Here is a 27,024-nt window from a genome sequence, read left to right as displayed (position 1 = left end):
TACATTTTTTTCAATTTTATTATTCTTTCTTATGACTCTATGAACAAAATATTACAAAATAATTTAATGCTACTATTTTTTTGGTAATGAAATATGCAACAGATTGCATCTGCACATGAAACAAATAATTCTCAAACATCTAAGTATATTATATTAATTAGGCAGACAAATTTGGTATTGATATTAGGATTTAACTAAGTATCAAACTCTTTCCGATACTTTAAAAGTGAACGAAGTAATAATTAATATTTATATACATATATCCAGAGGTGGCCGGTGAAACGTTGTGTCTTAGTCGCACAATCGCAAAGTATCGTGCTGATATGTGTGTGTGACAGAGTGAGAGAGATGGGACCTGGTGTCCCATCTCTCGCATACTGTCATATGCACGTATCAGCATGATGTTTTGCGAACGTGCGACTGAACTTTTCATCAGTCGCCGCTGCATATATCGAATCCTAAGATTGCTTCACGCTACAATATTTCTACACAAGGTCTACTGTCCATAATAAATAATTGTTGTGAATGTGTGAATTTGCACATTAAACTATTGAAAATAATGGTAACTGACATCTTTTTCTTTCTCGCCATACACAAAGAACACGTTTATAGTACACTAAGTGGTCGAAAGATTTTTAAAAAAGTACGTCGAACGCATTTTTTATATTATCATTTATATATTGTCACAAGGATTTTAAATTTAAATTTATCTACAAGTATATTTCACATACTTTACCCTACGTAAAGAATGCAATAAATGAAATAAATAAGAGCAGGTATGCGGTTGTTTGTTTAATATTATTTGGCAACTTTACTTCTGCAACATCTTGACGAGAATGTCGGTGGAGTACGACTTGGGGCGTTCGATGGGGAATCCGAGAGCTCTGGACCACACGAGCTGGGCCAAGACTCCAAGAGCGCGAGAAACGCCAAACAATACTGTGTAGTAGTTCATCTCCTTCATACCGTAATACTGAAAAGATACAAAACAGTTTATTTTCATAGATAACATTAAACGAAACGATTAGATCAATAACGCACATTATGCAAAAGTCCGACTATTTTCTTTTTATAATCAAATTAAGGCTTTCGCTAATCTAAATTTGAGTTATATGAACACATGAAATGGACGAAAGCTATTATGCTAATAAGCTGATATTTTATTGTCTATTAAGATGGTCTATAACTCAGGCATTATAAACACTTACAGGGCACTGTTTTTATTAAAAAATCGTAAGTATTAAGCTCTTCCGTAAAATTGCAATGAATTTTGATTCTGCATTTTTGAAAATATAATTTGAGAATTTTTTGGCAACTTCTTGTAAAAATAATATTTATACAATTGGTTAAATAGAAGTTTTTTCTGAGAATTGTAGCTTGTTAGCCATAAATCATATTTTTACAAGAAGGAAGGGTCTGCTTCTCTTTTCAAGTGATTATCATTTTTTATTTTTACATATTTATTTATAGTATATATGCAATATAATATGTAAATATTATAGTTTCAACTTGAACATATTTCTGTCAATATCGGTTGCCCAATCATCATATTATAGGCCAAATCAATAAAATAAAATTATTCTACTATAAGCTTTTGGATTTGCAACATGTTTTGTGAGTTCATACGAAATTCAACAAACTTTATAGCTATGGTCCGTCATTTTGGTAATGTGTCTAGTTAAGCATATGATAAAATTGAATACGTACTTGCAAAAGAACGCCGGAGTGAGCGTCTACATTAGGCCACGGGTTCTTGACTTTGCCAAGCTCGGTGAGGATTGGAGGCACCACTTTGTACACGTTGGATACGAGGCGGAACATCTTATCGTCAGGCAAATGCTTCTGGGCGAACTCCCTCTGGCATGAGTATCTCGGGTCAGTCTTTCTCAGCACGGCGTGTCCGTATCCAGGCACTACTTGGCCAGATTTGAGTGTTTTCCAGATGAACTCCTTAAGCTGTTCCTCAGTGGCAGATTCGCCAACTTGCTTCATCAGCTTTTGCAGCCAAACCAATACCTACAATTATGCACGATTAGTATTGTGAACGAACATATGAACGACAACGAGGCGGACGCAGCTCACTTCTTGGTTGGCAAGTCCGTGGAGAGGTCCGGCCAGACCATTCATGCCAGCAGCGAAGGACAAGTAAGGATCGCTCAAGGCCGAACCGACTAAATGCACAGTGTGAGCGGATACGTTGCCGCCCTCATGATCACTGCGAAAGAAGAGAAATATATATTAATTTATGCCATGTATGTACATGCATAAGTTATAAAACCGCAGTAAGCAATAATAGATGATAAATAAATAATTCTACTGAGTAGAATATTATATTAAAATTAGAATCATACCAACAAAGCAGTATAAATTAAATAATAATTGTCTTTACTCATCACCCATGAAAACATATATAGCACTGTACAAGATTTCAATTAGTATGTAAAATTACATGGTAAATTCATATGGCTCATTTGTTAGCACAAAAAGGTATAATTTTTAATTTTGATTTTCCAGAATATTGAAAAATCATAATAAATTACATTTTTGCTATTATGAGTATAAATATTTCAATAATTTGAAGTTTAATTTTGTACTCTGCATTATAATTCAATAAAAATTGTGCTTAGTATTTTTTTAACGTGGTTATACTTTTTATCGTTGAAAAATAATCTACGTCTAGTTTTTATTTAGTCAATTTTATCAGTAAATGTATATAAGAAATACAACCAAGTCACGATAATATGATTTATTTGTAAAATTACAAACTGATTTTGAATTGTTGTATAGTGTAATTATACCTAAAATAATATTTATTCAACTTAAATATTTATGACAAATATAATTTTTTTTTTGAAAAATGTAAAACGCTTGCGATACACTAACTAATGAATATATATTGCGTATTTTTACAGTAGGAGTCAATAAATAATTAATTATTAATTTATGATATTCACAAAGCTTCTCTCTGACTTTCCTTTTTTTTATTTATTGTTACCAATTATCACCGCTTTTTGCGATTTGCTCTACGATTTTGCTATCGGTATTTCTGCCACTTTGAATTATTTTTGACTCCAGCAGCTAATCTCCAAAGCATGTAACATTAATCAGACGTATTTCGTAAAATATTACATTTAATTTCACAAAGATACTTACGGAACGGAGAGGAAAAGTAATCGCCAGCAATGTAACGATAGCCATGTGACGCATAATGTTGTGTTTCGTAGCACGATTCGCTATCGTTAATTCAAAATGAACGTGAATTGATATAAAGCGGATTACCTGTGGATGGTCAAGTACAGTCGCATCAGTTCGGTGAACTTGGGATCGTCATAACCGAGCATTTGGGTGAAGTTTGCTGACCAATCTTTGTTGGTGTCGATTGCGCCAATGCCTTTGCCGTCTCTGTAAGTATTCCGATAAATGGTCGCAGCGACAACGGGCAATTTCGCAATTAAATCCATCGTATCTTCATACACATACTATAAAATACAGCGAGTTACACACGGTGGATTTATAATAAGCGGCAACGAAATCGACTGATATTTTTACCTCCCAATACTTGGATTTGTGCACGCCCTCTGAGTATGCTTTAGCGAATTTACTTTCGCTGTTCAGAGCGGTGATGGCGCTCGAGAATTGCGACATCGGGTGAACTTTTGCTGGCATGTTATTCAACAGCGTGACAACGTGAGCCGGCAGCTCAGCCCTGAAACGTAAATAATAATATCACTTAATAAATATACTGTTAACTTATATTGTTGGACGTTGAAGGAATAAACTGTCACCTGTTAGCCCATTCCTTGGAGATGGCTTTCACTTGACCTTCAGTGGGCACTTCTCCGGTGATGAGGAGCCAGAATAGACCTTCGGGGAGAGGCTCCGAGCCACCTGGAGCCTTAGGCAACAACTTTTGGCATTCAGGAATAGAGTAGCCGCGGAAGCGGATACCCTCATCGGGGTCCAGCACGGAGGTGTCGCAAATCAATCCTTTGATTCCTCTCATACCGCCGTACATCTAAAAGCAACAACGTAAACTTGATAATTAAGTGGGTAATAGTGAAATAATATCAATAAGGAATAAAATAGAACCATGTCGACGGTGACATCTCCAAGCTTGGTGCCCCCATAATCCTTTTTGAACGCCTTCACGCGCTCTTGTTCAGCTGGGATCTTCTCCTGAAGGATAGCCTTCAGGTCTGTGGTTTCGGCGCTGATCTTGCGGCATAGTATAGATATCGTTGGAAGTACCTTCTGTAAAGAAAAAATAAGAATTAAAAAAAATATATTAAAACGCAATATTAAATACTTTTTATCTTTGATTATATTTTATCATTACGCGCAGGGCCGGCCCTAGGTTATTTAGCGCCCCAGGCAAAAACTAAATTTGCGCCCCCCCCCCCCCACCCTAATAATACTTTTACGCTCATTACATGAGCGCAAAACTATAATTCAAATTAAAGTAATTTAATATTACATATATTTGACACCATAGTTTTTTTTGCGATTGTGGGTATTTAAGAATTTATAGTTTTATTTTCGTCGCGATTTTTTACGCGTGAAATAATCTAAAGAGTACACAGTAGTGTATACAAAAAAATATCAGATTATATTGTTTGATAATTTTAAGTGAATATTGCTCCTTTATTTGGTATCACGGCGCCCCACAAGATCTAGCGCCCCAGGCGATCGCCTGTACTGCCTGCCCCTCGGGCCGGCCCTGATTACGCGGTGATCCAAATAACCTCTTAGATGGTTTGGTTGGTCGCCTGGAGAACTATTGCCCTTCATGCAAGTGTTACATTGAAACAAAATAACTACCTTAGTATTATTATCTTTTAATATACTTTCATTATGCAGAATAAAATAAAATTAGTGATCCTTTTTTGGTAAAACGTAATGCTGATTTTCGAGTTTGGCATGCTTAGCTTCAGAAATGCAAGCTGATGATGAACCTAAAGACACTGGGTCAGGCATACCGGTAAAACAAAGATATTATTGCAAGAAAAGATGGGGAAAAAGCAAACAACATTGCTAATTTTAATTAAGCATAGTGATAAGGCTTTAGAATTTAGATAGATAAATAGAATTAAGATGTCATTTGGGGAGGAAGGTGGCGTTTCCCCCAGCCCTCCTTGAATTTGGCCAGAAAAATACATTTCATTTAATGAAATAATGAATCTTGATAAAATCAGAATATTAGAAAAAATAACCACTGTATAAATGTTACAGTAAATGTGTATTTTTCAGTTAAAATATATTTTCACTAACTTGTACACATAAAATACATTTTTACTAGTATAAATATGTATCTACTTGCGAAAAAAAGAATTTAACTGATATGTGTAAGTGAAATTATATGTTTCTTTAAAATGTCTATGTAACTCAATTTGCCAGTTGCGAAACGTACATTTTCTGTTCAAACCCAAACCTAACCTACACGAATTAACCAAACCCAACGTGTCTTAATAAAAGTTCTAAAACTAATTACAGGTTTAGAACTTTTATTAGGTCTAAACATAAACTATGCCAACTCGCCTCTCAGTGGAATATAAGCTGTAAATAGATTACACTAGTATTTAAAAACAATATAGCTATCCTTACCGATATTACTTCCGACTTCTGATATAAGAGGTCTGATTAAAGTATATTTAAACCGAATTTTGATTAATGTGAGGGCGCAAAAAACAATTATCGCTTCTCAGAAGTCAAAAATTCACGTCAAAATCAATACAATCGTGACGGCGACGGTACGATTTTATTGCTTTTGACGTGGATTCTAAGCAAGGAAGACATTTGGGGTGGGGGGCAGTGGGTAATTTACCTCCACCTGAATCTTAATGAAATCGAAATAAAAACGATCACTAATTGGCTAACTTTTGCTCCCTTCCCCTCCCCCCTCTAGAAATAGCCGAAATGATGTCCCTGATTTTGCCATTAATGAATTGTGTATTCACTCAACAAAACATGATTATAAATGTTAATGTATGAAAGTTTTATTTTTAATACATACAACGAACGGGTCGTTTTTCGCCGTCCGCAGCATGACATTGGGTAAATTTGCTAGTATGTTGCCCAACACAAAGTTAAAAGAACAAATATAATAACATTTGAATTAACAGGAGAAATAAAAAAGTTGATCAAATTTTTGAACTCGTATTGGTACATATTTTAAAACGTTTTCTATGTGTGGGTTGAGTAGAATCAGAATTGAAACCTAATTAAATTGTAACTAAAATCGTATTTAAAAAATATTTGTAAACAAATTTAATAGCATTTTAATCTTTAGTAGTCGTTGGGTTATAACAGTTAATGTTAATCAAATTAAATGTATTATATAATCATGCTTAAAAAAATATGAAAAATTCAAGATAAAAAATAAAATCGTAATATTTATGTCATGTTGTACAAACATTCGTTCCATAGATGACATAGTTTTCGTGGGTTGATGCTACTAAATAAGGTGACCAGACTCCTTGAGCAAAAAAATTGTTAATGACTTGTTTTGAGCCCCCATAGCAATTTGTTTTCCTTAAATTGGCATTTGAATAAAATTTTCGAAATAACTTTTTTTAGCTCCAGCAGAAATTTTTCCTCCTCAAACAAAAATTCCGATATGGTTTTTAAACATAAATTTCCTTGACGAACTTTTTTTAGCTCCTTTATCCTCCTCGGACAAAAAAATCTGTGATGACCTGTTTTAGCTCCTGCAGCAAAAATTACATTTTTATATTTAGTTTCCTTTGATATTTTCAAAATCTGTCACCTTATACAACAGGACCCATTTTTTTAATCTTTCGTTGTTACTTGATAGGCGTGCTATATACGCGCTACATAGGACGGAATAGCGTAGTCCGTAACGTCTCAGACTAGTAACTCTGAGGTTGCGGGTTCGAGGCCTGGCAACGGCACTCGAATTTTTATTTATAAAAATGCGCTATTATTAAAAAAACGGCCCCAGCTGCAGTGACATCTATTGATTCTAAATTGTATGTCATCGATTTCCTGGCTTTTAAGTCTACTGGTTAATTCTTACTGATTGACTTTTTACTCAGTTGGTATTACATATTTACCCGTTGTAACGCATTGGGCTTACGCCTGTCAGATTACAACAGCGATTCAATAAAAAAGATGAGATAAAAAATACCAAAACTTAAAAAAGTCTAATGTGTTTATGTCATTAAAAAGATACCTCACGTCAAGGGCTAGTTTCGAATTATATGCAGAATACGTAACATTGATGTCAGATTAAAGCAATAATGGTGGAGGTATGCTATTACGTGACATGGTGACAAAAAACGATATGAATAGTTGGTTAGTCACAAAGATACTAACAAAGATACATGATTTAATTGAAATTGTAATTTGTCATCGTAAATTATATGACGTCATCGAGCGCTTCAGAAATGAAAGCTTGCAATAGTTATGTAAGAATGTACATAGTCGAGAGAGAAATGAAAACCCTGACCTACTTTACAACAAAGTAAGGAATGGATGAGAGAAAATTCTTGACCTGTACCACGAAAGTTGATATGTATAGATGTCTTTATAACAGTACAAATTATTAAATTATTGATGTTACTTAACGACAATGCTTCAAATTCATATACGAATTGTATTGCATCTGATTTAGGCGAAAATTAAGTATTTTGCCAAGTTCAGACATGGGTATAAGACAAGGCTAGCGCACTTGCGATATCGTCATCCCATGTTTACGTTCTTACGAAAACAGAGCCCATTTTTTTGTTAGATTTACATGTACTTGTAAATGACGAAAACATGTTTAATTCTCAAAAGAATCATCTAAGAATACGCGATGCATATGTTGTAGTAGTATATTTTAATTGCGTTTTGGCACAGAGCCAGCGAATACGCCAAGTCTCATGCGCTAGAGCGGTGGCAATAAAATCGATAAGCATATTCAAATCTTGACAGTTCAATTTCTTCAGTGACGTTACATTCTAAGAAGATATCGATACTACTTATCCTCGTTTTTTATATTGCTTTTTATTCTACCGTGGAAAACCCAAAAACGATCCGGTTCGTTTGTGCAGTTCAGTGGAATTATTTGCAATAGTTTCCAAGCCGCGAATAATAAGAAAATTATCACCTTTCAAGTTACCTTAACTTATGGCACATTATATAGTCATTTGACCTGAATCGTATGCGTTTGATGTCACTGCTACCTTGAATTATTCACGCATACATGACAAGCAGTGCTATCAGCAGAATATAAATAGCCTCTTCATTGAAACAAACATGCGATTTACGTTATTAGTCTCGCGTTTGACATCCGCGCAAAGCGCACATGTTAGTGCTTTAGACAAATAAAAAAGCGCTAGTTTAGTATCCATCATGAGGAAAATTCAATCTTTAATAAGCCCACAATGGATTTAACTGTGACTAACGATACTAATCAACAAATACTACTTCTTAGAAAGAACGTATTTCTGTGGCTTGATACGAAAACAACCACTACCACTTATTTGCGAAAATGAGATAACACAAGACGATGCAAAATATTTTATGTATCAGTTCCTTTGTTTTTATTCATTTACCTGGTTATAGATTTTTGTTGAATTTTATTTATTATTTTATTTCAAAATCAAAGGACACAAAAATAAAAGGAGGATAGATTTAAAGATTAAGAAAATGTTTCGGAAATATAAAATTTTTGTTTATTTAGTGATGCTTCAGGAGCTAAAAAAATGTCACGTTCAAGGAGGACAAAAATGTTGAGGAGAGCAATCCTCCTGAAAAGAGGACGTTCCGTCACCTTGTTTTTTTTTTATTAAATCTTCCGTTGTAATCTGACAGGCGTAAGCCCAAAGCGTTACAACGGGGTAAATCTGAACCAACTGCACAAGTCAATCAGATATAATGTATATGTTACGCAGAATTGCCTATAACACGAAATCGGCAAAAAATGCCTATTTCGTGAAAAATGCAACGCCATTGCCTAATACATGAATTAGGCAGAACATCTATTTAGTCCCAACTGTCAACATGACAGTTGAAAACAAGATGCTTAAAAATCAGATTAATAAATTATTGAGTATATTATGGATACTTATATTTATATCGCATATCTTGAATAGCTCTTAACATCAAAAAATGGCAATTTTTAATTAATACTATAATAAAACTTATATGCATGTAAATTGTAGAAGGACACACGCCTAGCTTGAAAATTCCTCCGTGTGTTTTACCAGTAGTGTGCAATTACTTTTACTAATATATATTTATTTTTACTAAGTAATGTAGGTTCGTAAGTAGAGGGAAAAATGAGATATGAAAAAAGTTCGTATCTCGAAATTTTCGGTTCGTAAGTTGAGGTACCATTGTAAACACACATATACATGCATACATGTTTTAAACGATGTCAAACATATGGGTAAGTAGTTTCGCTAAGGAGTACCTGCTAAGTACACAAGGGTCAAACATGTTATGTCACTATATAATCAAAATATTGTTTGAACAGTTCGTTTGTTGTCCATAATTCTTTGAACTGTATTTTATCCCCATTCAATCCTCCAGAAAATAATAGGATGCCTATAAACGCTTCAACTTCGATACGATTTACGGGAGAAATGTCTTTTTTGAAATGTATTATCAATATCGATATCGCTATCGTATTCGCTACCACTTTCGTCAGAATCTTGCAAAACTCTTCGTCAGTTACAAGCCGATCAGCCATTTTACAATTTCAAAAGTAACGTGAGAAATAAAATAACAATAAGTATGTTTTTCTGGGTAACGGTGTAGTTTGCGATAAGCGTTGAAGGAACCGCGTGGAGGGGGCACCGCGCGAAATTCTTAGAAGGCGAATTTCTCTGAAAACTGACTCAGGTATACAAATCACACGCTGACAGTAGCGATTTGAGTTGATTTTATTTTTTTCTCGCGATTGCAGATAATAAAGTACAATGATTATTTTTAATATTTATTCTTTAAACGATTTTTGATAAATACAAAAAGTTTGCGACAAATAGGATTTATATTAAATAAGTTATTTGAGAAAAACCAAAAAGTTGGGGGAGTCAATAGATCCCACAGGCACGGATGGGCTAATACTACAAATAACAGGACCTGCATATGCATCGTCTCCATGTGCGCCTGAAAGGGGACTAAAAATACACAGCACATTGAGAAAATACATAAGTTCCCAAGTAGTTTAATTTTAATATAGTATATATTAGCAGAAATCCAGACTGGAATTAACGGTTCGGGGCAATCTGGTTTGTTTGTCCTGCATTTTTGCAGTCGAAGCTGGTCTCGAATTAAGACATAGCCCTCGTAACGAGGATGTCGACACAGATGAAAAGAATGCCTTACTTACTAATACTATGTACTATCTACATATGTATTTTTGGTCTATCGAAAGGTCGATTCACAAAAAGTTGGCACTTCAGTCGTACATCATTCGCGTACGTGTCATTCGTGCGCGTCCGATGACCCGAGCAGTTAAATATATAGACGAATGCATAATATTGCACAGTAGCTCGCCAAACCTGTAGCTATTTTATATTATAAAAATGTATATATATATATATACGTATATATAACTAGGACGGGCGCTCTCGAAACGTTACATAACATCATTCGATTTGGTTTATCGTTTTGTTTGTTTTCATTCACTCGACGCACGAAAAGAGTCTTGGAAATATTGATCTCTCTATGGCTTCACATTTTATCAGGTATTTTCTACCATGTATAATATTGTACATACATATACACACGTCACAATTCCGTTCGTTGTAGTTTATTTTAAATGTTTACATCTTACGAGAGTTAATTTCAGACTCAGGCCCGGTCGGTAAGATTTTTTCGTGAATGAGTGAGAAATAAGAGCGTGCAATTGCGCGCTCTTATCTCTCACTCACTGTCGTTACTCAACACGCGAGCGAGCGAAAGGAAAAATGTCTCGCCGACATATACGCATAATATTGACATTGGAAACTGGGCTTTAATTGAACTTTTTGTGAATTAGAGCATAATTTACCGCACGATTTTTTTGAAATAATTCCACTAAATTGCTCTTTCATAAATGACACGTGTGTTTGGCCGTAAAGTATGATTTTTTGTATTCTATTTTTATTTTTTATTAACTTTTTAATTTTCGATAGTCGTGTATCATTTCCTAGGCATAATTACGCTATAATAATGTTGTAGTAATTGCAACATATTTTAATTACATTGAAACTTCATAAATTACTCGGTGTTAAAACTCACATAAAACACTAGATCTTGAAACAAGTCAAAACTATATCATTTAAATAATTATTTTTTGTCGTATCCCTCAAGTTAATAAGCCATTTAGTATAAGTAAGATCGTCTGGTATCATTTTATAACATATTTAACCAAAAATGCAAATCAATGATTTTTTTAAAACAAAAGTGTTGGGCCAAATTGTCTGGGACTAAAAGGGTTTTGCAGTATTTACGTATTTTTTATTCTATAATATTTACAGAAACATCTATGACTCAAATTTAATTATTGTGACTTTTAGCATGAGTAGAAATAAATAAGAATATGAGAGATAAATCTTTCGAAAATAATTATTATTGCGATATTCTAAAATTAATATTAAATGCAATTATTAAAATATATCACATCTCAATTAATTAAAATAATAAGAATAATGTCAATACTGGTATTGACTGTTCTCTCGGTAATATCGACATTGAAAATCCTGTATTATTGCAATTCCTAATCTCGATAATCCCAGCTACTCCACCAGCACTCAGCCGACAACTCGACACCCGCGAAGACGTAAATTATACCTATTAAACTGTTATCATAGTCTAAAACATCCTCGTATTAAAACTGGATGGTATATTGTAAGGGAGAATTTTCGAGCGCTGACGTCCCGGACAAAACGGTTAAGAATAACCCTAACCGTATCGACACATGCAAAAAAATATTCTTTGTATGAATTAGTGTGAAACAACGCCCACTGCACCGTTCCGACGCAGATAACTGTGGGCGTTGATAATATTCGCAGCGATACATTCGTGTGTGATGCGCTTCTATGACGGTCATGGTATGATACGGTGTAGTGGGTAGAAACCTTAACCCTTTGGACGCGGAAATCGACTAAAGTCAACCAATTGATATTTTTATCTCTTTACGCAAAAATCAGTAAAAACAATTTTTTGTGAATAAACATAAAATATAATTTTAAATAAATATAAATTAAAGCATTTAAACACAGTATCAAGGTAAAACGCGTCCAAAGGGTTAAGGAGCACAATCGTGATGCTACGAAGTACACAGAGCAGCGTATCACCAATAAATTGTTAAAAGTGACCGATCATCTTCGAGGCCTTATCGCAAACTTTTGCGTTGTGTATAGTAAGTCTTCTACTAAACTATGGTGGGTGTATGATGGGCGTTACCGTGTGCCACAAGTAATACATTCTTAAAGCAGCAAGAACTAATTATGTTATATGTTACGTGATGTAACTATTCCCACGTGTGACTTTTATTAGTAAATGAACTCCGTCCAAGAGAACATGGATGCTTAAGTGGCAAAGTGTAAATCGAATCACATGCCGAATATCCTTCCCATGTGCCGATAATGGGCCATCGCGAGAATTTGGAAATAAGCGACCTACTTTCACCGAACTGTTAACGCTTTAGGGATCAACTTTCCTTATGTAAGTATTTCTACCGCTCTACGTCAATCGGTCACGTCAATGCAGTAGTCTGCGATATTATCGCATCTCTGCGGTCACAGTTCAACAAGGAATGGTCCCCTTGGAGACCGCGGGTCAATCGGTTTGAGTCAATCGGGGCCGCCATTCAATGATTCCAATTGGGGTCCGATCGTTTGGCGTGGCACGCACTTGGGGGTGCCACTGATTAGGCATAATTCAATTTGAAACGTGCTCGACGGCGCCGGACGCGAACCGCAATCGACAGTGTCACGATCATCACAGTTACAAGGTCAGGCGTTGACCTACTATCACACTAAAACAACCAGGAATACTCAAACTCCTGAATCAAGCGACGATACTAAAAATGTACCACGGTTCATCAACATTAAAATAGGGTAAAAAATATTTTTACACCTTGTTGCACTGGATTTTTATCAATTCCATTAAAACAGAACTCTTTGTTTTTCGGCGTTGAAAGTAAAAGGAGTACTAATTCCTTCAAATTAGGTTTCAAATTTAAAGAATACCTCTTAAACATTTGGAGCATTTTGAAACATATTAATTTCATTGCAAAGTATCAAAATGTTATAGTGGGAGAGCCAATGTACTTCTATATAATAAGTAAATCCTCATATTCAACTTCGATTTCTGATAGTAACGAAGAACCGGCCATTGATTTAACCTCTTTAGTGCCAAACGAAATTAGGCGGTGTGTGCTAAGAATACAAGTATTTTTTTAGCAAATATACATGATTTTATAAATATATTTAATTTTTTTTTATTTAAAAATAAATTTAGTAAAATTACACCTCTAATCTAAAGAATCGTTAAATAAACATTACTAAAGCAATAAATGTAATTTACACAAAATATCAAACTTGCCATGAAAATGAAATATTTTCTATAGTATGTAATAAAAATATAAGGATCGTTTCAATAACTATATTGTTAATTATGTTAAATAACTTTTACATAATTTTTTTTTTAATTAGTACAATGCTAATAATTACATATTCAATAGAAAAAAAGCTCACAAATAACGCTAACGTAGTTTTGACCTCGAGATTTGAATATTGTTTAGCTTAGAAGCGATAAGCATTTTACGTGAAAATGTAAATTAAGTACAAAACAGTTCAAAAACATTACCTTGACGCCAAATACTGGAACACTGCAACTTAGTAAACGAAAGCGATAAATCAATCGCATAGCAATGCAAATAGTTGAGATTAAAGAGTTGTTATGTGTTCTAGTTTAAAGGCATACGTGTCAGGGATGTCATTTCAGATTTTAACAGGGGGAGGGGCAAAAGTTGTAAGTCAGTGTTTTTTTTTTATTTCTATATCATTAAGATTCATAGTATTTCGTTAAATGATGTCCCTGTTTAGAATCCACGTTAAAAGCAATAAAATCGTGCCGTCACTGTGGTAGTGGAAACGCTCGGTAATCTAGCGTTCATACTATGACTTTTATAATGATATTATGAATTAAATTAGGAACATATAAACCGAATTTTGACCAATAGGAGAGCGCAATAAGCAATTATCCCTTCTCAGAACTCAAAAATCCACGTAAAAAGCAATAAAATCGTGCCGTCGCCATCGCAGCGCCGGCGCCGACACGATTTTATTGCTTTTGACGTGAATTTTTGACTTCTGAGAAGTGATAATTGTTTTTGCGCCCTCCTATTGACCAAAATTCGATTCGAATATACAGTGGTACCTCGGTATACGTCCTTAATCCGTTCCAGATCCTTGGACTTATACCAAATAGGACGTATACCAAACGTATTTTTCGCGCGGTGTTGTAACTCATACAAGTTTTGCATGCGCGATGTGTCTTTGACTCATACAAGTTCTAGCACGCACGCGGGTCGTATTCCAAACGAAGTTCTTATATCAAGCAAAATGTTTCTCGTCCAAACAGGACGTATACCAAGTTGGACTTATTTCAAAGCGGACGTATACCGAGGTACCACTACTTTAATCAGCTCTCTTATATCAAAATATCGGTAAGGATAGCTATCATATTTTTAAAACAAGGAGCAATATGTGAGATGCGACGTCTGTCTATAATTTTTCTTTCGCTTATTTTGACCGAATTAAAGTTCTAAAACTATAATTAAATTACTTTCTTTAGGTCAAGTCGGGTTTCGTTAATCGTGTAGAGTGTGGTTTGAGTTTGAACAGCAAATTTACGTTTCGCAACTGGCAAATTGAATTTCATAGACATTTTAGAACAGCATATAATTTCACTTGCGCAGGATTATACTGGTAAAAATGTATTTTAACTTCACTAGCGAAAATATATCATCACCAAAAAATACAAATTCACTGTAACATTTATACATCGCGTGTAAATGTAAATGTACATATATATTACTAAGTATGGAAAAGTTGAAATCATATATTTTGACTAGCATTTTCACTAACTGGTAAAAATATTTATCGGTGAAAATTTATTCCGATATGATTTCACTGAAATGGCATATTTTAAAAAGTATTTTCGGGATAGATTTAAGATTTTGTAAGGTTAATCAGGAAATTTCTGGTTAATCAGGAAAAAAAAATTTAGAATCAGCGGGGGGGGGGGGGAGCAAAAGTTGGCCAGTCAATGGTCGTTTTTTTAATATTTTATTCCATTAAAATTCATAGTATTTCAAAGACATGCATTTTTCTAGTAAAGAAAAAAGGGATCAAATGCCCCGCTAGCTCCCCCCTTAAATGACGTCCCTGATACTTGTATACATAAATATACCCATTTGATGAACTGCGCGAATGATTAGCGGCTGATTATAGCTCTACCTATACAGTGCGATAAACATCTGGCATTAGGGTAATTTCGAAATGCTACACATGCGAGAGGTATCTATCTTGTCGCCACGTGTCATAGGCCATTCGCGTAATAATAAAATACAATATGCGGTTCGTTATCTCGATGACGTAGATTCTTCTAATTACTTATTATTTTAAAAATGAACATATTCCAAATGTGTGCAGAGACCTTGATGTTTAATTCTTTCATTCACTGCGATGATTCGTAAGCGTGTGTTTTTTTTTTGTATTCACGTACCGATTACGTCATATACTATACACACACATAGTAGAAAAAATAGTGATGATCATTAGTGCTCGATCGCTGTGTATATTCGTTTATTTCAATTCAAAAAGCGGAATTACACTAAACAATAATCGTTTAATTGATAAAAATTTAAATAAATACATAAACGACAAAAGATCATGACTTCACATATTACAGTCCCTAAAGTCCGTGTCTTAAACCAGCACCAGAGATAATAGGGAACTTTTCAATGAATTCATAGATGAAACGGGTAGCCGCGCATCTGAGTAATCTCACCGGCAATGAAGCGAGACCTGCGCTTTCATAATAACGGTGGAGACATGAGTGTTTCAGTGTTCACACAAATAGAGAACCATTAAAATAACATTTAAAACATCACTGTGGATGTTAAAGCAGTCATAGTGTATTTTTATTAAATCTTCCGTTGTAACATGACAGGCGTAAGCCCAATGCGTTACAACGGACAAATCTGTACTAACTAAGTAAGTCAATCAGACATAATGAATACCTACAAGTAAGTATTAACCACCAAATTGAAAGTCTGGAAATCAGTGACATCTTTATTATTAATTATAAATTATTATGTGCTATACAATTTATAATCAATACATGTCACTGCAGCTGGGGCCGGCTTTTTTTAAATTAATAAATAAAAATTCGAGTGCCGCTGCCAGGGCTCGAACCCGCAACCTCAGAGTTACTAGTCTGAGTCGTTGCGTACTACGCTATTCCGTCCTTATTTATTATATATAATTTGTTATAAATATAAAAATAGGGCATTTATTTGAGTTCTATTATGGCCAAAACTTGGCGGCGACACATTCTCTTGGCGAATTTTGGCAGGCTCGCAACTACGGTGCGGCCTCGTGCACCGCCCACTCATTATTATATAAACAATGTGTAAACGTAATTATATTTCAATACATATATATAAATGGGTCCCACACAGTGTAAAGAAGACACATAAATTTTTGATGATTTTTTTGTCAAAAAGTTTGCTCAATCATTCGGTATAAAAAAAAAGTTATACAATGATAGATGCAATAGATCACAAATTTAAATGAATTAAGGGCGACATTCGAGTTAACCTTTATAGCGTTGCTGGCCGAATCGAGTCCGACGTGTCACAAGTCGTAACGCTTCACATAAAGCGTTTGACCTTAACCCCGAGTTCGCAATAAAAAAACTATTGAGTCACGCGTCCGAATCAGGTGTGTCGGATCATGGGTCGGCATCGGGCGGCCCACGCTTCCTCGCAACAAATCTTCGTTAAGTAAATTGCACGATCGCCTTCGGACGCGTCACGACATCACCTCGTTGCGGTATTGGCACTATGACTTTTAAATCGCGTGATTCTAATAATTGTCAAGTTTACGTCGAATGTTATATAAGTATTTATTTCAATCCAGTGATCATCCGATGAAAATGTAGATGATTTATAAGATTTTTTAAGAAGTAAAGAATTGGCAATAGAGACATAGATTTCCTATTTGTACAGATGTTGACATTGAATTCATGTTGAATAACTTTAACCACGTACAAGAATTAGACAGAAAAAATCGTTTTTAGAATTTTGAGAGGAAAATAAAAACACATCATAATTTATATAGAATTACAATGATGGTTTTAGGAGCTCTTTTAACTTAATATTGAAAGGGCTTTCATTGACTTAAAGTTTATTATATCTAAAATTTCCATATGGAACTTTTAAATCTAAAAGATAGGGCCGAACTAAGAAAAAAATTTTACTTCAATAACATTGCACACATTTTATAAAAATTTAGTTGAGCATGCAAAAATAATTTATTCTTTATTTGGATCAACTAAGAAATTGTTCTCTAAAATTAAGTAACTTAAATACAAATACAGAACCACAATTACTGATACACATTTGGAAAACAACTTATGATTAAGTACGACACAAATTGAACCGAGCATTGAATTTTATCTAAATCTCTGCACCAGCACCTAAAGTCACATTAATTAAAATTTAGTTTGTTTTGTGAATTTAACTCTAATTGTTTTCAAAAATTTTGTAATTTCTAAAAAAGTTACAAGAAATTGTTTTGTTTAAGACAATATCTCAGTACATACCCTCATTAAAAAAGTAAATATACCTATAGTCTATTTATTTTCAAGAGTCAGTGCGCAAGAACATTGTTTAACGCGTAATCATAACATGCTTTTAAATTTCTGCCCTGTGATTGGTCGTTCGCCGTAAGATCAATCGTTTCATTGAGAACGACCAATCACAAGGCAGAAATTTAAGAGCACATTTTGATTATGCGTTAAACAATGTTCTTGCGCACTGACTCTTGAAAATAAATAGACTATAGGTAAGTAGTACCAATAAAGTGGTACCCCTAAAATTGATTTCTGTTTTTGACCTTTTTTTTTGAGGTCACCATGTAGTTATATACTTTCAATATAGTTTCCTTATAAACAGTAGAAAAATTAAAATGTTAGAAAATTAATTCTTAATACAAATAAAAACGTTTAAAAATTAATCAGTCAGAGCTGAACCGAAAACCGATATTAATTCCGTAACGAAAAAATAACGGTTCGATGTCCTGTTATATATAGGTACCAAAGAAAGATTCTCAACAGTGTCGGAATATAATTTATGAAAGTCCGATAGGTGAGTATTGTGCGTAGATTTTTTTCGGGCCTATGCTCCCTAATAGTCAAATCGAGAATCTAAAAAGAAAACTGGTAAAACCGGTCTCGAAGTGACCGCTGTAAGATGACGTGAAAAGGTCATGAACTTTCGATGCGCGGCATTATTGAAAAGCTATCGCGAGTTCAGTGTCAATTTACTGATTATGCATGCATGACAATAGCGGAAGAAAGTTCCACTATCACCGTTTAATAAAAATAGCTCGACACCAGGCGCATTGCTCTTCACAACTCGTTCGCGTCCGAAAATACAAAGCCAGATAAATCCATGATTGGGTTATTTTATTTGTAATCGGTGACTCAAGGACTTCATTTTTAGCACATCTTGGTCAAAAGCATCTTCAGCATGCATTCATTTTAATTCAAATTATGCTAATCCAGCATGTAATCATTCATCAAAAATATATTTCAAGCATCCGTGATTAATTTTTCTATCATTCGCCAGTTTATTTAATAATTGAATCTCATTCTACTTGTATTTTTTTTTGAGCTATCTACTACTCCAATTGAGGATGTCACAATCGCTAACAGTGTTAAAGTGGCACGCCCTCAACATACCGAAGACGAGCACCTTCGACGCCTTATCGCAAACTTTGGCGATGTGTATAGTACTACTAAATAAATATTATATTATGAGATCGTCGCTTTTAATATGAGTTTTGGTCTAGAAGATGACCCTTTTATTGTCGTAAGAACTAATTCGCCTAATCTCCTTTGTTCGGGAGCATTACGTCAAATCATACATCCCGATAAATATCGATTTTCACCCAGTCGCACCTATCGCGTAGAGATTATGACTATTTTATAGCGAATTCATCAAATAAAATTGAAATCTGGGAATCTGAGACTTTTACTAGAACTACCCTCTCCAAAACCTTTCGCGATGGACTCGCAAAAGAACATCAAATTGGTGAGCAATATACATTGAATTCGAGCACTGTAAACCAGACAGCTGTCAATAACCACGCGTGTTCAATGTGTTAAATGTTAGTATGCAGCAACATATTTACGAAATATATTGCGCTAAAGAAATAACAGTTCTGTATGAAATGTGTGTCGCTGTATGTTTTTGGTTGGATAAAGTTGGATCTTCCTTTACAATACTACATCACTAACTCTGATTAAAACGTTTACGAACATTTATATACTAGTGACAGTTATCTTCAAATTAAGTAATTGAATATTAAAAACCAACTACATTAGTTATCTTTGTAATTATATGTATGATACTTTCATTAGATAAACATTTAATATAATCGGACAAAGGACCGACAAGTACTAACATATTAAATCAATATGACAGTTTGAAGTTTCGAAATCATAGCACTCGAAGCAAGATTTTACGATAGCGATATTATGTATAAGGTCTTTACACGTGGGATATTGCACGTCTTTTTATATCAATTTTGACCAGTTTCTGGTAATGTTTGGACTAGCAGTTCGCAATATGTATACGTAACGCTCGTCTAGTTTACAGCGGTACAAGCAGATCGCTGAAGATAGCTCTTATCGCAATCACGTGTAGAACATTACTTCACTTTCAGCGATAAGATAAATCTGATGGAGTTCGACGGATCGATTCGAAGCGCAATAAATAACAAGTATGGGATCACTCGTGTAGATAATCGTCATAGACCTATGCCCTTTGATTCTTGAACCTCAGAACGTGGGCCAATCGTTTCCGATGACGATGACGTTTTGCAAGACCAATTAAACTGGAGAAAACTACGTTTCAGTTTCCATGAACACATTTATACATCCGGACTTAAAATTCGATCGTCATAAGCAAACGCAATGATGTTAGACTGATATTAAAACAAGTTTTAGCGGCAGTAATTAAATATATTTTACAATGATAATGGTGAGTTCGTTATTCTTTTTAGTGTGTTATTAATAAATGTAATAAAAAAGTTACTTGACAGATATAAGCTAGTTTCCTTTAACAATTTTTAAATCAACACAAAATCTTGTTTTTTGAAAATCAAACCGCGCATTGAAAATGTTCATATATTTTGAAAAAGCGGCACATGATGTAGTATAAAACAAACATAAACTTCGAGATGTGACGCTGATCGTACAATATGTTTTATGACCGAATTACTAATTTTAGTTGAAAAAAATATATATAATCCGTCACACGATTTGCATAATTTAACGCATTACGGCCTCGAAACTTGCAAGTTTAAGGTCACTGAATTTACTACAACACCGTGATTTGTGACCTTGTATTTTTTTTCGAATCACCAGCACGTTCAAGGCTACTTTGCTGAGATAACGTTTTATTTTCAACTCGGTCCACGATTAAGTCCATTTATGTAATAATAAAACTATGAAACCGTGTCTAGGTTGTGCATAAATTATATTCAATACGAGAAACTGGGTCAATATCTCGAATCGTTCTGGGAAAATGCCGAATGATACTAGGAAACTGCGGCCAATTCCATCAGCTGAGACTAGTTTCTAAATGTGCATATCACTTGCAACGACACAATGTAAAAATGACGCTTTCGCTCAAAAAATGCGATAAATGAACTAATGTAATTATAACCATGACATAAAAAATAGTAAAAACACAAATTAATCAAGTTGCGTCAATGCAGCTTCTCTTATCTAAGACAAATATATACTAATTCGCGTTTCTCGACTATAAAATCAAAGATTCTATACAGTATTCACATACAACATGCTATACTAAAAAAAATATTAATTAATATAATTTCCTTATTTCGTCACAGCATTCTAAAGTCCGCCCACCGCATAGCAACAGAAAACAATCTAATGATTCAGCGTGTTTGCTATTATTATAATTCGTTTATTTTTTTTTTAATATGCATTGAAAGTAATAAATAATCTAAGGTCAAAGGCATTGTGTGTAACCGATCGTTCACTTTACGACAGTAACATAGTCCAAACAAACGGAAAAATTCTTATTCTTGAAACTCACACAGTAATTACCGTAACCACAGTATAATAAGGATGAACTTGACTATAGAGTGTAAAGGAAGGGACGCAAAAGCCCTCGTTACGTCCAGAAAAAATAATCAATTTTTACTTTATTTTGATTTTGATAATATTATAAATTAATTTTTAGTTGTATCACAAAAATAAGCGACGAGTCCAATAAAAAAAGAAAGAACGAAGAAGAAAGGTAGCGATGTGCAAATTAAAAGTACAGGGCTACGATGGAGCAGCTTTATGAGTGGTCGTTTTCGAGATGCAATATTAAAGAGATTTATCTTCAAACATTTTATGATTTAGTACATTCATGGGTCAAACACGTTGGATTGAACGGCATGGTGCCATTATAGTATTTTTGGAAATGTTAGAATTGATAATGTAAGTATTAGTAAATATTTCAACAATGGGAAGGCCGAGATTCATCAGGTAAAGCAAACCATTTAATATGTGCTCTAAAATAAATGGAATTTATTGTAGCAGCTCACGTCCAATTATTTTCTATTAGTGTTCCACTAAGTAAATGATTTATGTGCTGCAATGGATGTCGCTATAAACATTGAATCTGTAATTAAAAAGCTTAAAGAAAATAATGAATATGAATTTTTAATTATATATCATACCATCGAAGAAATTTTGAAGAAGCTAAATATTAATGAATCCGATTTTTTTAAATATAGTATATTCTACTCGTTTGGATTATTTTCGCTTACAAATAGTTGTACTGTTTTTAGATATTTTTTGATACAAATTCAAGGAAGATTTTTGAAACATAAAAATATATTAGAAAATTTTTGGTGTTCGCATCCTGATAAAAAAAAATTTTCAACCATCAACTGTATTAAAAAATCAGCTTATAATTTTAGGAGAAATTAATATGACAAATCTTGTGGATCTTACATTTTAATTAGAGAATTAGGATTGTGGTGGCAATATATAAGTACCGTAGAAAATCCACAAAAATGCATTAACTGTTCTTTCAATTTGTAACTATTCTATTTATATATTGCTAAAAATTGTAGTAACAGTTTTTTACTTTAAGACGATTGAAATGGGCTCGCTTTTTGAAAGATTTATTGTGATATAACCCTTAATGTAGAAAGTATATTAGAAGTGTAAATTAATACTTTTTATATGTATTTTTTTAATAACTAGTAACCTCGCATTATAAACATTTTATCCGAGCGATTAGCCTTAAGCTGATTATTAACCACAATCTATAGTTTTACAAAACATTACTAATATCGTATGTACTTCTCTATATCTGGAAAAAATCTCAGATTGTGTTATCAATTTGAAATATTAATGCCAAAATTACACAACTTTTAACGAAGCAGTTTCTTAAAACAAAGATATAAATGTATTATTGCAAAAGTTTATCAATCATAATTGAAACGATAACATAATCACGAGTATTTGATCTTTTATGATTGTGTAAAATCTTTACAAAATACACTATAATTCAAAAGGGCTACGTAAATTTGCCTATTACAATATATAATATACTATAACCTATTAAAACAAATATTAGATTTGATAGCTCTGGTAGTTGTGGTTATAAATTGATGATTATTGAGTAATTAGGATCAATAATGAACAAAGATATTTGTAATCTAAATTCTTTCATTAGTTATATATTAAGTTTAAAATATTAAATATAAACAGTATAGAAATTAAATTCATACATGAAAAGTTTCAGTACAGTATATTTTTATATTTACAATTCAATTCATAATTAATCATGTTTAGGTAACAATCCAACATATTCGATATGTCTATGTGGAAGAAATGGTTTCTTAACACAAAATCAAACATTTTGTAAACCATGTAGTGATAAAGTAGAGTAATAAAGTTAAATTTATTATCAAAAATAATGTTCTTATACATTATATTATTAACATTATTCAATGAATGCCAAAAAGTAATAGTAGTTTTATAGCTCTAACGAATCTAATAATTTAAATATATTTTATAATATTAAAATTTGTAAAATAAATAAATGTAAAAAATATTGAGAAGTAGTGATTTTTGCTTTAGTGTTTAGTAACACACCCCCCCCCTTACTCAAATTTAAAAACTACTTGGCGTGAACAAGTTGACAACATGTTTACTTACTGTGTATATATATTTATTTATTTATTTAGATTAAATTAAGACAATCGTAACCTAACAAGTTACACCAATGCGTCATGATGGTTAAAAACAATAATAGTATTATCTAATACACAAAAATATATATGTTTATATATACATAATTAAAATAATAGACAAAATATAATATAACAAAGTAAAAAATCATAAAATATATGTAATACTATCACTAAAAAGTTAATAAGCAAGTAATAAACATACAATATTTTGTACAAAATGTTGCTATTGAAATTTATATTTTTGACTTATTCACGCCTAACTATATGATTTATAAAATTTAAGATTATTTAACAAATATATTGTGTAACCATTTTTTTTTAGAGAAGGTGAGATATATATAAAGATTATATGCACATTTTAATTTTTCGTTGTAACCTGACATGCGTAAGCCCAATGCGTTACAACGGGGTAAGTCAATCATAATGAATATCTGCAATTAAAGTATTAAAACCACTAGACTTTTCAGTCTGGGAATTGGTGTCATATACATATGTACATAGTTATTTATAAATTATTGTGTATATTATAATTCATTAATAATATATATCACTTGCAACTGAGGCTGGTTTTTAATAATAGCGCTTTTTTATAAATAAAAATTCGAGTCGGCTGCCGTGGCTCGAACCCGCGGCATCTGGCGTTACCAATCACGACCGTACGGGCTACGTTATTTCTATTTTCCAATATATACAAAACAAACAAAACGCCTTCTTATTTAAATTGTGTATAGAATTATTTTCAGAATATTTAAAAAATATATTTAATAATATTAAAAATGATTTCGATAATGTGAAAGTAACTAAATTTATAGTGCTCATAATTTAATTGAAAACGATATGTACAATATGAATTGTATCTAATCTTCGTGCGCCAAAGAACATTTAATTTAATGCCATATTCAAAATAGCTCCGATGAGCTGTATTAAAAAAATATGAATTAACTTAAAGTTCTAGCCAATCTATATTTCTTAATATATAAAGATAGCCATTTTAGAATTTAAAAATAACTCGATTATGTAATATTTTTCAATGTATGATAAATTTTTATTTGTGCGCATTAGTGTATTTCAAATTAAAAACTCAATGTTAGATAAAAATCAAAACTTGTGATAGACCTATGATCAAATCAGATTATAAAAGTAATATGATAAAAGTAATTTTGATTATGTAATATATGTATGATACTTATGTATAATATATGCATACTTTTATTTATTGAATATGTCATAATTTGGCAAGCTTGTATACATAATTACATTTTTAAGAAAGTGCGCTTACTAAGTACCCAATAAATTCGATTATGTAATATTTTTAGTCATCGCGTTTCAGACTATTTTCACCGTGAAGGGGTATGTACATATTTTTATAAATGTGTATTTATTTACTTAATTATTGAATTGGCGCGAAATAGTATGTTATAAGTTATAACATGGCACATTAGCGCGCATGCGCTCCGAAAACATTATCCTCCCAACACATTTGGCAAATGTTTGCAGTGTCTATTTGCATATCAAAATTACGTTGCGTAACTCTTTCGGGTGTAAATTGTCAACGCCGCAAAGTAATCGTTTTTACATAACAATACATTTTCAGCTGGAAAATTAACGATTAGAGTTACGTAACGATATATTCGAATCTCATTGTCTGATGCGTTCGATAAACGTACGAGACTTATCTAACGTAAACTATCGTTCACCAGTAAAATCACATGATTTTAAGTTTTTATACCCCGTTACGAAACGCTATTATGGCCAATAAAAATATACATATTTAAAATAATTCAATTAATTCAATTTTGAATTAATTGAATGTTGCATAACAACTAAACCGAATATATAAAAAGGCATAAAAATCTATAATAATTAAATTTACATTATTTAAAAGAACACTGTCAGTCATAAGGCTTAATTTTTCGAGCATGAATTTCAAAAAGGATTACGTGAATAGACGGTTCGAATTTTGTCTTTGGCCAAAAAATGCGGCGTCTCGCAACACATTATTATATTCAGGTTAACGTGGAACCTATTATGCCTAAAAACGTTGGCGCGGAGAATCGATGCGTTCTTTTAAGATTTTCATTCACGAAGAAGCATTTTCACGAGGGAAAAATACATCGCGAAAGCTCGGGCGTTCGTGACGCGAAAAAAATTCGGAAGAATGTTGAATGAAAAAATGTCGACGAGGTACTCACAGGTGGTTCGGGCAATCTCGTGATGATCCTGAATAGCGCCATTTCGAAAACGCACAAGCACGCTGACGACGAGCACGCGGTGACTGATCGAAGCCGACCGTACAACACTCAGATATAATATCAGGGTTACCACACGCAAAAATGTCGTAGTTAGAATCAATACGATTTTGTGTAACACAGTACGCAAATTTTAACCAAAGAAAATATAACTAAAATTAAACTTGAATGAAACGTTGATTGTAAATTTGCCACAAGTGTTTTCTTACATTATTTTTTTTTTTGTAAAATCAAAAATTATTTTGCAATTAATTATTTTTCTTTATTAGTTGTAATTTTAATATGTATGGCATTAAAAAAAATATATTATAATATATATTTTTTTCTATAATTTAAATATGAATTTAAATATGAAATGAAGAAAAGCAAAACATTTCATTGTTCATATGTCATTTTTACAACGTTTTTATTTTTATATATATTTTTAAATAATTAAAAATTTATTAAATATATAATATTAAATAATGATTAAATTTATCTCATTAACTGTCGGGAGACCGAAATATTTTTTATCGAGCGCAGAACGAGACCATGCTATGCCTTTTTGTCATTATTTATGCACGCACACAAACGTATTTCCTACTCAGACCCAATGACGTCAAGCATGCGCGGCTTCTCAAACGTTCGCAATTAAACACAATATTACATTTTTTCTTTAAAAATAATAATATTAAAAAATAATTGATAAAAAACATTTCTACAAAATTTAAACCTAAATTATTTAAAATAAAGTATAAATCTATAAGCATATAGCATACAAAAATAATAAATTAAAAAAATTCTAGCTGCTTAGCAATCCGGGCATTTTATTACTTTATGCACTTAACATATATGTACATAGCTCTGTGGCAAACATAACACGATACTCGCGTAATTTTATTACCAGAACAAAAGTTACACGCTCGTCTTTGTCCAATATTACTGGGTGAAGACTATGCAGGAAGATCTATCGCTGACTTTTGCGGTTCATACAAATTAACGTTCTCCTGTCGCTCAATTACAGATTTTTACTAAATCTACCGATAGGAGGCGTATGAAATACTTCCGACGGCATCGATCATTGATTCGCCACTCAGAATATTTATGGACCTATATCTTATAGTCATTGAAAGCCATAATATCAATAAGCTCCATAAATATTCTGAATGGCCACTGGCTTGTCGCCCGTACGCAAAAATATTCATGAGTCATTTTGTCTCTAAATCAACTCCGCCTTTTGTTTTGTTATAAAAATTAACCACCGGTGATCGTTTATTTTT

General features: G+C 32.9%; 1 protein-coding gene across 1 annotated transcript; it reads right to left on the bottom strand.

The window, feature by feature from the left end:
- Positions 1-25,793, bottom strand: kdn (citrate synthase). The gene is made up of 8 exons (XM_088187380.1): positions 25,709-25,793; positions 4,090-4,251; positions 3,786-4,015; positions 3,550-3,706; positions 3,280-3,479; positions 2,083-2,215; positions 1,708-2,016; positions 1-973 (listed from the first exon to the last, which is right to left on the bottom strand). Exons 1-8 carry the CDS (start codon positions 25,748-25,750, stop codon positions 812-814), a joined length of 1,395 nt encoding a protein of 464 aa, XP_088043506.1. The 5' UTR covers positions 25,751-25,793; the 3' UTR covers positions 1-811.
- Between the last annotated feature and the right edge of the window lie 1,231 nt (positions 25,794-27,024).

Source organism: Plectrocnemia conspersa, unplaced genomic scaffold (genome assembly GCF_051122295.1).
Source record: "Plectrocnemia conspersa isolate PC_06_02 unplaced genomic scaffold, ASM5112229v1 ptg000006l, whole genome shotgun sequence".
Lineage (NCBI taxonomy): Eukaryota > Metazoa > Arthropoda > Insecta > Trichoptera > Polycentropodidae > Plectrocnemia > Plectrocnemia conspersa.
Note: the sequence above shows the minus strand (reverse complement) of the source record. Positions and strands in the feature narration are given on the sequence as shown.